At 38.3% G+C, this 17471-nt stretch overlaps 2 protein-coding genes across 2 annotated transcripts in view; both read left to right on the top strand.

Annotated features, from left to right (window-relative positions):
• The window catches only part of LOC106096184 (endocuticle structural glycoprotein SgAbd-9), a 54517-nt gene that overhangs the window by 899 nt on the left and 36147 nt on the right, over positions 1-17471 (top strand). The gene's annotated exons all lie outside the window — the stretch shown is intronic.
• LOC106096153 (DNA-directed RNA polymerases I, II, and III subunit RPABC3) lies at positions 488-1227 on the top strand. Its single transcript, XM_013263740.2, has 2 exons — positions 488-605; positions 672-1227. The coding sequence occupies exon 2, from the start codon at positions 688-690 to the stop codon at positions 1138-1140; it is 453 nt and encodes a 150-aa protein (XP_013119194.1). The 5' UTR covers positions 488-605; positions 672-687; the 3' UTR covers positions 1141-1227.

Here is a 17471-nt window from a genome sequence, read left to right as displayed (position 1 = left end):
GCCAATTAACGCGTCTGCTACCGTGTCTGCATGAATGTTGTTCAGACCCGCTTGATCTAGAGGTTCTCTCTTGTAGCGCTGAACCTCACGCTCTAGATCGTGTAGATCTACCTTAAGGCTTCTGGGCGGTGGGTATCTATCCACCAGATGATGATTTGGATGATTTCTGCGATAACAGCCCAAAAGGTATTGCTTAGACAGCATGTAGTTATGTCTTCGCACTGGTAGGATCTTTGTCTCCTGATGGAGGTGGTCCACATGACTGTTCTTATATTATGGTTCTTAATTATAATACACATACACAAACGAAACTCGTTGACAGATAGTGCACTTTGCGGGAAAAAATTGTTTTCAGCTGTTAACTGTAAACGACCCGGTAATTATGTCATGGTACCAGCCATTATGCTAAAATCAAAATTTCTTTAAGTGTGTGTTTTGACAAACAGCGACTACAATTACCCAGCACAAATTGGTACTAAACGGGTACTCATAAACTCGTGTTGTATTTGACACGCGCTTTGACACAAGTTTATTTACCAAAATATATAAAAACTTTAATTTTTTAGAGTATAACTATTTTGAAGCTTCTAATTCCAAACCACAAAGTAAGAAGTAGTTAGTTTAACATACCAGCAAATTGTATGCTCTACGATAACCTCCACTTTTCACAGATAAAATCACTTGGCGATGGCCGGCGTTTTGTTTGAGGATATCTTCAATGTAAAAGATATGGACCCGGAGGGCAAAAAATTCGATCGTGTTTCCAGATTACATTGCGAATCAGAATCTTTTAAAATGGACTTGATTTTAGATATTAACTCTTGGTTGTATCCCATGGAGTTGGGAGACAAATTTCGTTTGGTTTTGGCAACCACGTTGCGCGAGGACGGCTGTCCAGATACCGGTGAATATAATCCACTCGATCAGGAGGGCACAAGAGCTGACAGCTTTGAATATGTGATGTTTGGTAAAATCTACCGCATAGAAGGCGATGAGGCCCATAATGAAGCATCCTCTCGACTTTCTGCCTATGTGTCTTTTGGTGGCCTGCTAATGCGACTGCAGGGCGATGCCAACAACTTGCATGGATTCGAGGTCGATCAACAAATGTATTTATTAATGAAAAAATTAGCTTTTTAATATTTAGTGTTTAGCAATATAAATAGTAGGGGGTAAAGAATAATCATATTTTTTCTTTTTAAATAAAAATTATTTTGTATTACAATATCCATTACTCCATTACCATTAAAAATTAATGGATCACAAAAAGGAGACTTTTTCGCTTTATAATTTAGCAATTGTTTTGTAAACTATAATAAACATAAAACTGATATTACAAGTAAAAGGTACGTTTCAAATAGGAGGACTAAGATTGGCTATATCAAATCTTTATATTTCCTCGTCCATGACCTAGCGATGCTATTATATCCACTACATTATGCTGGAGACTATTATGAAGTGAACTCATAAACATGTAAAACAAATTTTGTATTGAACTCTTCACACTGCGAACAATATCTACAAAATTTTTTTCCGTATATTTTTGGGCTAAAAATTTTGCTAACAAATTGTATTTTAACTTGATTCCTTTCCGAGAAACGACTAATAACCGAGAGGAAAAGGAAAGCCGGACGACACCACACATTAATCAATACAATCCCATGGCAGCCGGTTGTAATCACCGGATTGAAATCCTTCATCGACAAGGGCTGCCGCCTCAGTGCACGTGTTCGTCATGGGAGGGACACATCCCGGAGTGCCTTCTCCGGACGCTTCTGGTCCGTGCCGGGATTGAATAGAACCCCAGACCTTGGCTTTGTTCGGTTTGCCAGAAGCCTTCCATCATCGGTCGGTGAGGCATAACCGGTGCATGGAGTGCGCACATTTCCGATTTATATTACACCTATGGTTGCCGCTCGCTCATTTGGCATCAACTAGTGGGCAAAGAAAGAAAAAAGTTGACAACTGCAATAACGTAGAAATCTCTTTGTGCTTCTGATTTTTATACCCTCCACCATAGGATGGGGTAACACTAATTTCGTCATTCTGTTTGTAACTCCTCGAAATATTCGACTAAGACCCCATAAAAAATATATATTCGTTCGTCTGTCCGTCGGTCTGTCGAAAGCACGCTAATTTTCGAAGGAGTAAAGCCAGCCGCTTGAAATTTTACACATATACTTCTTGTTTGTGTAGGTCGGTTGGGATTGTAAATGGTCTGTATCGGTCCATGTTTTGGTATAGTTGCCTTATAAACCGATCACGGGTCTTGACTTCTTGAGCCACTAGAGGGCACAATTTTTATCCGATTTGGCTGAAATTTTGCATAAGGCGTTTTATTACGACTTCCAACAACTGTACTGAGCATGGTTGAAATCGGTCCATAACCTGATATAGCTGCCACTAGGTGTTTTATTACGATGATTCCAATAACTGTGCCAAATATGTTTCAAATCGGTCCATAACCTGATATAGCTGCCATATAAACCGATCTGGGATCTTGACTTCTTGAGCCTCAAGAGGGCGTAATTATTATCCGATTTGGCTGAAATTTTGTACAACGACTCCTCCCACGACCTCCAACATACATGTCAAATATGGTCTGAATCGGTCTTTAGCCTGATACAGCCGCCATATAAACCATTCCCCCTATTTTACTTCTTGAGCCCCTAAAAGGCAAAATTCTTGTTCGATTTGGCCGACATTTTACACATAGACTTCTACTGTGGTCTCCAACAGGGTATATAAGATTCGGCCCGGCCGAACTTAGCACGCTTTTACTTGTTAGTTCTACCACCGTTTCGTGTTTTATCCCCGATAAATTCATTGAATTAGGAAAACTTTAGGACTTATAAAGACATGATGGAAATTATAAGCATATATGTATGTACGTCAATAGTTGGATGCAATTTTTACCGCACATCTTTTTAATCAAACCGGATTTCCGATCGATTTTAATTAAGGTCGAAGAAGAAATAAACGACATCATTTAAGCCGAACGTAAATGATTTTTCGTAAAAATTGGTCAACATTTATTTTTTGAAATGTTTAACGATTATAGTTGCTTAATGTTTTCAATTTAATAATCTGATGAAATCATAAAACTAGTTTGGGAGCAAAAATGAGCGCAAAGAAAAAATTTCATCAAAATACTGAAGCTTATTGGACGAAACTTTCACTGTAAAATTAAGATATTCGTAAAGACAATAGCACTTTAAAGGCTTTGAAAGAATAGGATCGGCCCAAAAATAGTGTGTTGGCAATCATTACAAAATTCAGTTCTGACTTAAACCAAATGACACCTCCGATGGTTCAGATCCTACAGCCAAAAAAAAAAAAAAAAAAAAAAGGGAGGTACCTTCATCAATTTCATAGTAACGGAAAGATTTTGGCAATTTTCGATTTTGAAAAATGAAAAATCCTGGCTACGTCCTTGCAGTACACGTTTCTCTATCTGCATTTATTGTTTTCAATATATGTTATATACTTTTCTCAAATAAATAAAGAAAAACGAACCACTGGAACCATGATCAAGCTTACTGATGATATTTGGCTTGCTGTTATAAAGGAAATCCCTGCATACTTGCCGCAATTGACCTCAGTAATGTTTTGATTCTGTTGACCATGACTCTATCATACTTTCAACTTATCAGACATATTGGCGGTGAATGAATCGATTATCTTAAAATTTTCATAGATTGTGTACGTTTTTCTGGAAGGAAACATAGGCTTTATAATTTTTAGATATCGGTTGGAGGCGGACCCTCCCCCTTACCCAAAAAACGCCACCCATATCCGAAAGTGGTCCGATGGGCACAAAAGAGTATCAAATGGAAGGTATTGGAGACCAGAAAACGAATATGGTATTGAAATTTGGGTTCAAGTACCCAGCGGGCGCCCCCAACCCCAAAACTCCTCTAAACAGATATATTCGAAGTTCATGTCAATATGTGGCTCAAATGAAAAATATTGGGCCGTAGATTAAAAATATGGCATTAGGTCTAAGTAATGGGAGGTCGCAAATACCCCCAAATGGGCACATTAGCCGGCCATGGCTATATGGGACTCAAATGAAAGGTATTAGGGAGTAGATGACATTATAATTTGCGTTCAAGTCTAGGTGGCACTTTTCCTCCTAAAGATACGTCAAATGGGTTATTTGACCCATTATGGCCACATGGGACTCAAATGAAAGGTATTTGAGAGTAGAAAACGAAATTGATATCCAATTTTGGAGCCAGTGCTTTGGGGTACGCCCTAAAACACCCCCTAAACTGAACTTCATTTCCGTTGGGAATAAAGAACAAATTTGATATCTAATTTCAGTGCAAAGTGACGGAATACAAAGAAATGACCATATCTTGATGGCGAAAGTTTGCGAAAAATTTTAAGAAACAGAAGTGTCTTATTAAAACAATTTTGTAAATATTTGACAAAAAGTTGAAATGTCTACTTTTTCCAAAAAAATCGAAAAGTCTAACAATCGACTTGTGCCATTCTGATAAAAGTCGACTTTTCGTCCCAACTTGGGATCCATACGATAGAGACGAGCATAGCACTTACGGCCACTTCTTGTATCATTGTATACGAACATTACGATTTGACGACGATGATGATGTCCACTAAAATGCTTTGGCAGTTGTTGTGGATGATAATGGGAAGACGAGGACGACTGATAGTGGACGTGAGTTGATTGCGCTGTCGATGTTACTGAGGTACGTTTGGCAGCACTTAGGGCGTCCTTGGATTTGCTCTGCAAATAAAAAAAAGAAACAAGCATAATCTTGTGAAGTTAGTTTGTAAAAGTAAATTAAGAATAAAAAATTATATATTGGGTTGCCCAAAAAGTAATTGTCGGTAATATAAATATATATACCAGCCGGTCGAATCTCCCAAGTGCTGCCCAATTTCCCGGCGCATGCAGTGGTACTCGCAGACGAACGTGATGGGGTTAGTTGCACGGACCCACCTATCCCTAGAATCAATGAGCTGAATCAGGAAAGTGTAGTCAACGAATATAGGTGGAATTTGTGTTTGGAACACTTGGAGCAATGTAACTTAGACACCAGTCAATCTCGATCCCCGGTAAACAGGATGACAGGACTTCAGTCACTTTTGGCAACGTAACCTTGACTGATCCGAAGAGATGGGCCAGGTTGTTCAGCCGTCAATTTATTGTGCACCGCGAGAGTGACAGGGTTTCCAGGGCAAGGCATTCGTCGTATCCGTGGTATCCGAGCCGAAGGACAGCTATCACAATTTGCCGTGGACGAAGTTACAAATGTGATCCGTGGCGCCAAGTCATCCAAGGCGTTGGGCCCCGACAGAATCTCTACATGCTGCAGAATCTGGATCTACCTGGAGTCGAGTACTTTACAACTGTCCTCAACCTGTCTTTGGGGAAGTCGTACAGACACTTGAGGGTCTACTCCTCCTAAGCCTCGTTGGAGAATTTCCATTTGCCTATCATCAGCATGGATTTCGAAAACTGCATACCACAACACCTGCTTTGAATGCCATCCCTGCATGCATTTGTCGTGACTTCAATCAGCCCAAGCCATGTGATAAGACGGTCTTCGTGGCACTGGACTTATCGAACTTGTCAGCCATGCCAAACTGTTTGGGGACATCGCCAATATGTCCCTCCAGCCAGGTCTGAAACGCTGGGTCGCGAATTATCTGTGTGGTCGCCAGTCATTGTGAAATTTAGGGATGAGAGTCGAAGCACCGTAAACAGAAAAAATGAAAAACATGGTTCAATTAAGAAATTTGTACATTCAATTAAAAAATTCGCTGAAATCGGATTTATAAACGAATTTGTATTATTTGTTGTCCCTTCTCCCAAATAACATTTTTATCAATTTAATAAAAGGAAATAATTGATATTTTTGCTTTAATAAAATAATTTTTATTTATTGTATTACATTGCTGATTTTATTTATACCCTCCACCATAGGATGGGCGTATACTAATTTCGTCATTCTGTTTGTAACACCTGGAAATATGCATCTAAGACCCCATAAAGTATATATATTCTTGATCGTCATGTCATTTTAAGTCGATCTAGCCATGTCCGTCCGTCTGTCTGTCAAAAGCACGCTAACTTTTGAAGGAGTAAAGCTAGCCACTTGAAATTTTCCAGAAACACTTTTTATTAGCGTAGGTCGGTTGAAATTGTAAATGGGCCAAATCGGTCCTGGTATTAATATAGCTGTCATCTTGGGTCTTGACTTCTTGAGCCTCTGGAGGGCACAATTCTCGTCCGATTTGAAATTTTGCACATGGTGTTTTGTTATAATTTCCAACAATTGTTCTAAGTATGGTTCAAATCGGTTTATAACCTGATATAGCTGCCTTGTAAACCGATCTGAGGTGTTGACTTCTTCAGCTTTTAGAGGGTATAATTCTTATAGGATTTGGCTGCAATTTTGCACGTGGTGTTTTGGTATCACTTCCAACAACTGTGCTTAGTATGGCGCAAATCGGTACATAACCTGATATAGCTGCCATATAAACCGATCTGGGATCTTGACTTCTTGAGCCTTGAGAGGGCGCAATTCTCATCAGATTTGGCAGAAATTTTGTACAACGGCTCCTCCCATGACCTTTAACATACGTGTTCAATATGGTCTGAATCGATATATATCTCGATACAGCTCCCATATAAACCCATCTCCCGATTTTGCTTCTTGAGCCCCTACAAGACGCAATTCTTATCCGAATGGACTGAAATATTACACAATGACTTCTACAATGTTCAGCATTCAATTAATTTATGGTCTGAATCGGACTATAACTTAAGATAGCTCCATTAGCACGACATTTCTTATTCATTATTCATTGTTTGCCTAAAAAGCGATACTGCGCAAAGAACTCGACAAATGCGATCCAAGGTGCAGGGTATATAAGCTTCGGCCCGGCCGAACTTAGCACGCTCTTACATGTTTTTAAATTTATATTTTCTAAATGAGAGCATATTAAAGTGAATCGTAACAAATACCAATCTTAGCATTTTGGGCACAATATCACGAAATCTAGATCCGCAGTTTTTATCTTTCGTCATCAGCGTCGTTTTCCAAGCCCTTAAAGTATCTATAGGAATGGTAAAATATTAAATTAAAGTGTCCTCTAATTCGTTTCGTTTGGAATGTACTTATTTCATTTGTTCACATCCTAATCTGCTTTACACTATTTCACTATACACACTTTTTCAAATTTATTGTTTTTACTTAACAATTATTATTTAATAAATTATTTTATTTTATTGAGAGATAAATAAAAACCGCACATTCTATGTTTCCTTATAGTTTGACATATATTTGTCTCATTCGCACTTCTTCGCATGAGATATGTGCGAAAGAGGACACAACAGAACTCAGAAATAGATACTCACAAATTGTATTCTAAAATAACAATTTAATTCGTACAATTAAAAATGTGTTTAACGTTTGCCTTCTATACCAATCACATGCCATGATACAAAAACAAATCAGATTTCAATGTCAAAAATAATTAAAGCAACTAACGCCTTGTTGGAAAAATATTTTATAAGTCAATGCTATGTTTAATCGGTCAAATTTAGCTCAACATTTTGTCTGTGTAGAGTGAAACAAGAAGCGGTAGGATATCTCCGGCGCTGTTTAATCTCTACTCATCTCCCATTCCAGCGAGAAGTTCAGCGCTAATAGTGATAACCTTTAGATCAAACGGCTTAGCAGGCGGGTCTGGACGACATTCATGCAGACAAGGTAGCAGATGCCATCCGAAAAAATTGACACCCGAAGAAATTGACCTCCCCCAGCAAACCAGAGTAGGTCTGGCACAATTACGATCCGGCAGATGCAGCTGCCTCAACTTCTACAAAACAAGGATTGCAGGGACCTGGGACCACACGACACCTGTTTAAGACCCGATGAATTTTTTTTAAAAATCATACTTTGACGACGTTTTGTTCTGAAAAATAAATTTTGAAGAAATTTCCTAATGGCCTCAGTAGCCAATGCTATTGTTCTGCTCTGTAATGTTTGTATGTATTTACTATAAGCTTAATAAATAAATTTGTGTTATTCATTTTTCTTGGTAAATTTCTATTAAATCTACAAGAATGCCAATTAAAATGAGATTACATACAATTAATTTCCTTTCAAAATCAAATATTGACGAAATTTTCTTTGAAAATTTTCAAGAATTTCTCATTAGAAATCAACTATTTAGACATTTTGGTAACAAATTACTGTAATTTGGAAAAAAAAAATCAACATTTTAACAAACGATTAAAAAAGGTTGGTTGTGATTTTAATTTAATTTGTGTGTTAGCTTAACAATTTTAAAGAAAACAACGTGAAAGAAAAAGAAAAAACAAATAACAACCCATCAATGAAACACTTAATTTTAACGACTGAATTTTATAAACATCGCTTCTTAACTCTCGGTAAATAAAAAAAGAATTTTGTATATTCCAATATTGCATGTAGAATAGAATTTTGTTTAATTGTAGCAACCGTCATGTACCTAGGCTTTACACGGAAATTACGACCACTAAAACAGAATAGGGTGCAATTGTAGGTGCTTGCATGTGTTGATATCGTGTCTACAGTTGAACAATTCGATGTAAGGAACTATGAGATACGATGTACGATGTACGACTTGTGGTACGAATCTACAGGCGTATACACCTACTTTGCACAATGGTATCTCGGTTTGTGCATCGTTATTTGGACAATTTAAAAGAAAAATTCGGTGCGATTGCCACCACACATGTAAATGTGTGAGAGGCGTAGCCAAAGGTGGGTGGGGGAGTTTTAGCAAGGCTATTTGCATGCATTTGGTATGTGCCCGATGGCGACTCTATTCAGCAACATTTTATTGGATGTATGTTTTATTTATAATGGAAAAATGTGGCTTTTCTTACCATTTGCCCAGTAATCAATGACTGTGTCTATCTACGCCACTGACTAGCTGGTCCACCAGAAAAACATTTGCTACCGCTGTGGCCGTCTTTTGATTGTTTATGATTTTCTAAACAATTTTCGCTTAATTTTCGTTTTCATCGCATCTACGGTTGGGCGGAGGAGATCCAAGGCACACATAAGCATCCATACATGGCTGCAGATGTTTGGGCGAACATTACTATTCCATGAATAAGGAAGAAAGAACGCTTGATCTGGTTTCCACTCCCCCCAACCAGCCAGCATTAGTAGCCAAGCAAGCAAGAACAGCATCGACAACAGAACAAGTGAAATGTTTACAAGGTGCGAAGAGAAATATTAAACAAAAGCAAATGAGTGGTTATATTTAGACTTTATTGTACACAAATGAAATGTTTATTTCACATCCTCCTCTTTTCGATATTTCGATGATCTGAGGCAATTGGTAGTACTCGGAAAATTGGTGAGTCGTCGAAGTCAAAACAATTTCCTAATAGATTTCATAAACCCTTTGTTCTTTTTCGGCCATAAAAGTAATACGGATTATAAAACAAAGAAATAAAGAAAGACCAATAATTTGTTGAGTAACAGTTTTCAAACTATATCACCGACTTGTGTCAAACTTACAGAGTACTCATTCGATGTAATTCCTAAACCATAGAGTTGAATAGTGTGTGATCCCTTATGCAAAGGTAAGAGAAAAAAATTATGTGATCACTATGGTATATTTAATCATGAAGTATTCGTAATAAGTGAAGTGAAACTCGTATTATTTTCGCCAATGCGGAACATGCACACTAGGGTGGGCCAATGTTCGGAAGTTGTCTAAATCGTAATCTACGACAAATAATAAGAAGCCTTGCTCAAGAAACCACGGGTATAAAATCAAAATGCATCTTCCCGTTTCTAACGACATAATAGCAAGTTTTTTTTTATATGGGATCAAACCCAGAATTTTGTCCTTTTAAACCGGAAACTCGATTTTGATTATAGAAAAATGATTTCTTGGCCAAAACTTCATAGAATTTGTCTAAGATTGCGATTTAACACCAGCTTTGTGTGTTGTGTTCTTTCCGCCCTTACAAATCGACCCACCCTAATCCACACAGCAAAATATAGACCTAAATTTGACCCATAAAACATGGAATTGACTTATAAGTAACTTTCTAAACAAGATGTTATTGCTTTAATTATTTTTGACATAGAAATTCGATTTTTATACCCACCACCGTAGGTATGCATATTTACGTCATATGTCGGGAGGCTTAAAATAACCCACTGTTTTAAATTTCAACGAAATCGGGTTATAAATAAGGATTTTATGTAGGGTCGGAAATTGATATTTCGATGTGTTGCAAACGGAATGACTAAATGAATATACCCCCTATATTCATTTAGTCATATACCGTCCACCATAGATCGCATTTGACTCACTTTCTCTAATAGAAAAACACCAGTCATAGAAAAATACCACCTCCAAAATTTCAAGCAAATCGAGTAATATTGCGCCTTCCAGAGGTTCAAAAAGCCAAGCTGCGAGATCGGTTTATATGGCAGCTACATCCGGTTATATACCGATTTAGACCATACTTGGAACAGTTTTTGGATGTCATACCAGAACGACATATGCAAAATTTCAACCATATTGGATATGAATTGCGCCCTCTCGAAGCCCAACAAGTCTAATCGGGAGATCGGTCTATATGGCGGCTATATCATGATATGGACTGATTTAGACCATCATTTTATTTTTACAATGTACGTAATATTGTTTTGAAATTTTTAATTACTAATAGAAAAATTATGTTCCTAATTATGATTAACAGAAACACAACTACCTAACGGCACCCCTTTATGTGGATCAATATGCTAAGGCTGGTGTCCATTACGATGTATTTCAATATAAAAATATTGTCCTCATTATACACTTTACAGAGACGGTGCCGACAATTGTATCCCTTTGCTGATATGCCAACTACTTTGGTTGAACCCATATCAAAGAGGATTGAAATAACAGAGAAATTTGTGAACTCTCAAAATTTTACATCAAATGTCAAGCTTATAGGTGTCGGTAATTATTTTATTTTTCTTCAACGCCAATAGCTATGCCGAAGTATTAAAAAACCAAATTTACATCAAAAAGTAAAGAAAAATAAAAGAAAGAAAGATACGTAAATATTCAAAGGTACGACTGGCAAACTCCTATATACATACGTGCACTACTCCATAGTTTTCTTCAGGGGAAAGGAAATAATGCAAACGACGCAAACTGCATGCCATTGAGAGCAGAATTCTGCTTGTGGTATGTGTTTATATAATAATTCTCATTTATCTATATTCACAAGCGCCACCAAGCGCCACCAAGCGTTTGCAACACATCGCAATCGGTCCAGATTTGGATATAGCTTCCAAATAGAGTAATTCGCGATTTAGGGTCTTAGGCCCATAAAAGCCACATTTAAATATTCGATTTTTCTGAGATTTGGGACAGTGAATAAGGTTAAGCCGTTCAACATATTTCTGCAATTTGGCCCAGATCGGTCCAGATTTGAATATAGCTGCCATATAGAGTAATTCGCGATTTAGGGTCTTAGGCCCATAAAAGCTACATTTAATGTCCGATTTTTCTGACATTTGCGACAGTGAGTTGTGTTAGGTCCTTCGACATCCTTCGTCAATTTGGCCTCTCTCCACGATTTAAGGTCTTGCGCCCCATAAAATGCGCTTTTATTGTCCGAAGTCGCCGAAATTTGGAACATTGAGTTGTGTTGGGACCTTCGACTTGATTTTAGTTCAGTTCGGTCCAGATTTGGATATAGCTACCATATAGACCGATCTCTCGATTGAAGGTTTTAGTGTCATAAAAGGCGCATTTGTTGTCCGATTTCGCCGAAATTTGGAACAGTGAATTGTGTTAGGCTCTTCGACCTTACAAAAAAAAACTTTTCAAACGAGGTGTTAATTGCTCAAATCATTTTTGACTTAGGAATTAGAATTTAAAACCGAAAAAAAGATACTATGCAGCGGCAATTCGTCTTCAAATGCGAAATACAGCACATCGGATAAACCAAGAATAAGCTAACACGCGTTTGTCGGGACACAAATCCGACCTTAAACTTCGCTTCAACAGACAATCGCCTAAAACTGCACTATTATCCCACTATGCGGAAGACAACAACAACCACCCTGAGCTTGACAAAGTAAAAGTTTTACAGGACGAGACAAACTACTAAAAAAGACTAACACTAGAAAAGCTACACAACTCTCTACACCAACAAACGAATTAACTTCAGACACAGACACATAGAATTTATTGTAGCACAGAGCTATCGAATGCTGATCGACAATGCGAATAGACAATCAGTGCAACGAAAACAATCAAGGCGACCATCAGCTTAGAGATGAACTCTGCGATTTGTGTTGAACTGTTAGCGCTGTTGTAAGCTTAAGAGTTCGGTTAGATTTAAAGCGATTAAGCAACCGATTTTTACATATTTAATGTAGTATGTCCTTCAACGAAGGACGAAATATTGGATAGAATAAAAATGATTTTGAAAAAAAATCAATTTTACCTTGGCCCCGATCTTCAGACAGGAATAATATAACCACACAGGCCGAAAAACAGACAGCTAACATTTATACTTATTTAAATAGTTTATTACCAATATAGAGATTATATTGGTTTGGAAAACAGAGCTGAGGACAGAATATAACATATGCGAATCTAGATTTCGTGGTATTGTGTGCAAAATGGTATTAATTAGGATTCATTTTAAAGATGTATTTATATAAATTATTGTAATTTGATTATAATACTCTTTACAGACAATGAAGACAGGCTCATAACGGAAACTAACATTTTTATACCCTCCACCATAGGATGGGGGTATACTAATTTCGTCATTCTGTTTGTAACTACTCGAAATATTCGTCTGAGTATATATATTCTTGATCGTCGTGACATTTTATATAGATCTAGCCATGTCAGTCCGTTCGTCCGCCTGTCTATCGAAAGCACGCTAATTTTCGAAGGAGTAAAGCTAACCGTTTGAAATTTTGCACGAATAATTCTTATTAGTGTAGGTCTTAACGTCTTGAGCCTCGGTCAATAACCTGATATAGCTGTCATATAGACCGATCTTGGGTCTTGACTTCTTGAGCATCTAGAGGGCGCAAATCTTATCCAATTTGAATGAAATTTTGCACGACGTGATTTGTTATGATATCCAACAACTGTGCCAAGTATGTTTCAAATCGGCCAATACCCTGACATAGCTGTCATATAAACCGATCTTGGGTCTTGACTTCTTGAGCCCCTAGAGGGCGCAAATCTTATCCGATTTGAGTGAAATTTTGCACGACGTGTTTTGTTATGATTCCAACAACTGTGCCAAGTATGGTTCAAATCGGTCCATAACCTGATATAGCTGTCATATAAACCGATCCTGGGTCTTGATCTCTTGAGCTTCTAGAGGGCGCAATTCTTATTCGATTTGGCTGAAACTTTGTACGACGGATCCTCTCATGACCATCAACATACGTGTTTATTATGGTCTGAATCGGTCTATAGCCCGATACAGCTCCCATATAAATCGATTTCTCTATTTTACTTCTTGTGCCCCCAAAGGGCGCAATTCTTATTCGAATTGGCTTAAATTTTACACAGGTCTCCAACATATAATTTAATTGTGGTTCAAACTGGACCATATCTTAATATCGCTCTAAGAGCAGAGCAAATCTTTCCTTATAACTTTTTTTGCCTTAGAAGATATGACGGGAAAAGAACCCCACAAATGCGATCCATGGTGGAATATATAAGATTCGGCCCGGCAGAACTAAGCATGTTTTTACTTGTTTTTTCTTTCTTTTTTAAAAACCTGGGATCATTAAATAAAAAACATAATGATTTTTTAGCAATATATTTCATGTGTTATACGCAAAAAAAATACGCTTTATTGGATTACAATAAAGCAAAGCGATTTTTATACCCACCACCGAAGGATGGGGGTATATTCATTTTGTCATTCCGTTAGCAACACATCGAACATCCGACCCTATAAAGTATATATATTCTTGATCAGCGTAAAAATCTAAGACGATCTAGCCATGTCCGTCCGTCTGTCTGTTGAAATCACGCTACAGTCTTTAAAAATAGAGATATTGAGCTGAAATTTTGCACAGATTCTTTTTTTGTCCATAAGCAGGTTAAGTTCGAAGATGGGCTATATCGGACTATATCTTGATATAGCCCCCATATAGACCGATCCGCCGATTTAGGGTCTTAGGCCCATAAAAGCCACATTTATTATCCGATTTTGTTGAAATTTGGGGCAGTGAGTTGTGTTAGGCCCTTCGTCGTCCTTCGTCAATATGGCTCAGATCGGTCCAAATTTGGATATAGCTGCCATATAGACCGATCCTCCGATTTATGGTCTAAGACCCATAAAAGCCACATTTATTATCCGATTTCGCTGAAATTTGGGACAGTGAGTTGCCTTAGGCCCTTTGACATTCAATTTGGTCCAGATCGGTTCAGATTTGGATATAGCTGCTATATAGACCGGTCCTCCGGTTTAGGGTCTTAGGCCCACAAAAGCCACATTTATTATCCGATTTTGATGAAATTCGGGACAGTGAATTGTGTAAGGCCCATCGACATCCTTCGTTAAATTGGTCCAGATCGGTTCAGATTGGATATAGCTGCCATATAGACCGATCCTCCGATTTAGGGTCTTAGGCCCACAAAAGCCACATTTATTATCCGATTTTGATGAAATTCGGGACAGTGAATTGTGTAAGGCCCATCGACGTCCTTCGTTAATTTGGCTCAGATCGGTCCAGATTTGGATATAGCTGCCATATAGATCGATCCTCCGATTTATGGTAAGCCACATTCATTATCCTATTTTGCTGAAATTTAGGACAGTGAGTTGTGTTAGGCCCTTTGACATATTTCTTCAATTTGGTCCAGATCGGTTCAGATTTGGATATAGCTGCCATATAGACCGATATCTAGGTTTTAGGTTTTGGGGCCATAAAAGACGCATTTATTGTCCGATGTCGCTGAAATTTGAGGCAGTGAGTTTAGTTAGGCTCTTCGACGTCCTTCTTCAATTTTGCCCAGATCGGTCCAGATTTGAATATAGCTGCCATATAGACCGATCTCTGGATTTAAGGTTTAGGGCCCATAAAAGAGGCATTTATTGTCCGATTTCGCCGAAATTTGGGACAGTGCTTAGTGTTAGGCTCTTCGACATGTTTATGCAACTTGGCCCAAATCGATCCAGATTTGGATATAGCTGCCATGTAGACCGATATCTCGATTTAAAGTCTTGGCCCCATAAAAGGCGCATTTATAGTCCGATATCACTGAAATTTGACACAGTGACTTATGTTCGGCTTTTCGACATCCGTGTCGTATATAGTTCAGATCGGTATGAGGTATATGAGTATAAGGTATGAAATTTTCACCGAATTTTGATGAAAGGTGGTTTACATATATACCCGAGGTGGTGGGTATCCAAAGTTCGGCCCGGCCGAACTTAACGCCTTTTTACTTGTTATTCATGTGAAACATATCAATTATATATTTTAATTAAAACAATAAAAAAGTTGCTTAAATGAAAAGGCGACTTTCAAATCAATGGTTAATGGAGTTGATAATCAATTTAATTTAATTTTCGAGCTTATCATAAATCCGAATTGTAAAGTTGTTAATCAGTAATACAAATTCCTTTATATATCCGATATCAGCAATTTTTCAATTAATGTGATTTTGAATAACTAAATATTTTTCTAATGAATTGATTTATTGAATTGAATTTATAGCTTGTCATAAATGCAAATTGCAAAATCCTTTATTAATAATACAAATTTGTTTATACAACCGCTTTTAGCAAAATTTTTTAATTGAATATATACATTTCTTAATTAATTAAAATTAAAAAATAATTAAATCAAGATTTCTATTTCTTCTGTGTAATTGTTCATACTCGTATTACTTTGATTCCCAATCGACACGGGACAACTATGAGCACCACACAGGCTGGAACTTTGAGCTCCGACTTGTGTCGTGTCCATCGTTATCACGGGAAGCTTAGCTGCAAGGCTTCGGGCGCGTCCACAGGTTGCGGACGGTGGAAAGTACCGTTTTTATGCGGAGTAGCTGCAAATGCGGCCGCGGGCAGTCAGCGATTTTCGAGAAGAGAGTCTCAGTGAGGAGTCAGATGGCACTGGCGCTTAAATAAATACTGAGTGCCAATGACACTCGAGATGACAAGGCGAGTTATTGGCGCCTTCAAATAACCAATGGCCACCATCAGCGTCTGTTCCAAAGTAAGGGACGGCTGGAGGCGAACGTCGTATCTTGGAGCAAGCGGCTCGCCACAACGAGGGATGACATGTGCAATATCACAAAACCCATGTGGTTGGGGCGCTGGGCTAGTAACCCGCCCCGGAAAACTATGAGAACTACTATGGGAAACAAAGGAATAGTAAAAACGAACCCCACAACGTTGACGACCCATGCAAACGAAAAAAGGAAAATGATTTGCGGATCTGCACCTGGAATGTCCGAACTCTTTAAAGAGAAGGTATACGCGCTGGCGGATGTATTACAGAAGTACAAGGCAGATATTACCGCCTTACAGGAAGTGCGATGGACTGGGAATGGCGTCACTACAACACCAAACGGTGACGAACTATTCTATAGCTGCCATAACACGAGGCATGAATTTGGCTGTGGATTTGTGGTTAGTCGGAGACTGAAACACCTTGTCTCCAGCTTTACTCCGTTGGATGAGAGGCTAGCCACAATCCGCATAAAAGACAAATTCTTCAACATCAGCCTTATTTGTGCCCATGCCCCGACGGAATACAAAGACGAGCAGACCAAAGATATTTTCTACAAGCGCCTAGAGAGAGAATATGACCGCTGCTGATATTGAAATCGTTCTGGGAGATTTTAATGCGAAGATAGGGAAGGAAGACATTTTTGGTCCAACAGTCGGAAAGTTTAGCTTCCACGAGACAACGTTTAGTAATGAGTTGAGGCTTATTGATTGCGCCGCGGCAAAAAACATGGTAGTTAGTGGCACAAGACGGAATGTGCCAACTACAGAGAAATAAATCTACTCACCATCGCATACAAGATACTCTCGAGAGTACTGTGTGAAAGAATAAAACCTAAAGTCAATGAGATAATTAGACCCTATCAATGCGGCTTTAGACCTGGTAAACCCACCCTGGACCAGATATTCATACTGCGCCAAATCCTGGAAAAGACCCGAGAAGGACAAATCAACACCTACCATCTCTTTGTTGACTACAAAACCGCCTTCGATACTCCTTTACGTTCGAAGGTATTTCAAGCCATGTCTGATTTTGGTATCCCTGCAAAATTAATAAGACTCTGCAGGATGACACTTGCTGATACGCTTTCCTCAGTAAGAATAGGAAAGAATCTCTTCGAACCAGGTTTCAGACAAGGAAACAACCTATCGTGTGATCTCTTTAATATCCTGTTGGAGAAGATTATACGAGATG

The sequence above is a fragment of the Stomoxys calcitrans genome, chromosome 1 (genome assembly GCF_963082655.1).
Source record: "Stomoxys calcitrans chromosome 1, idStoCalc2.1, whole genome shotgun sequence".
Taxonomy (NCBI): domain Eukaryota; kingdom Metazoa; phylum Arthropoda; class Insecta; order Diptera; family Muscidae; genus Stomoxys; species Stomoxys calcitrans.
The sequence above is the reverse complement of the archived record's forward strand: the minus strand, read 5'-3'. Positions and strand labels throughout refer to the sequence as shown.

Bases quoted from the DNA above. Each gene is read 5' to 3' on its own strand.
- LOC106096153 (XM_013263740.2), top strand. From the start codon at position 688: ATGGCCGGCGTTTTGTTTGAGGATATCTTCAATGTAAAAGATATGGAC.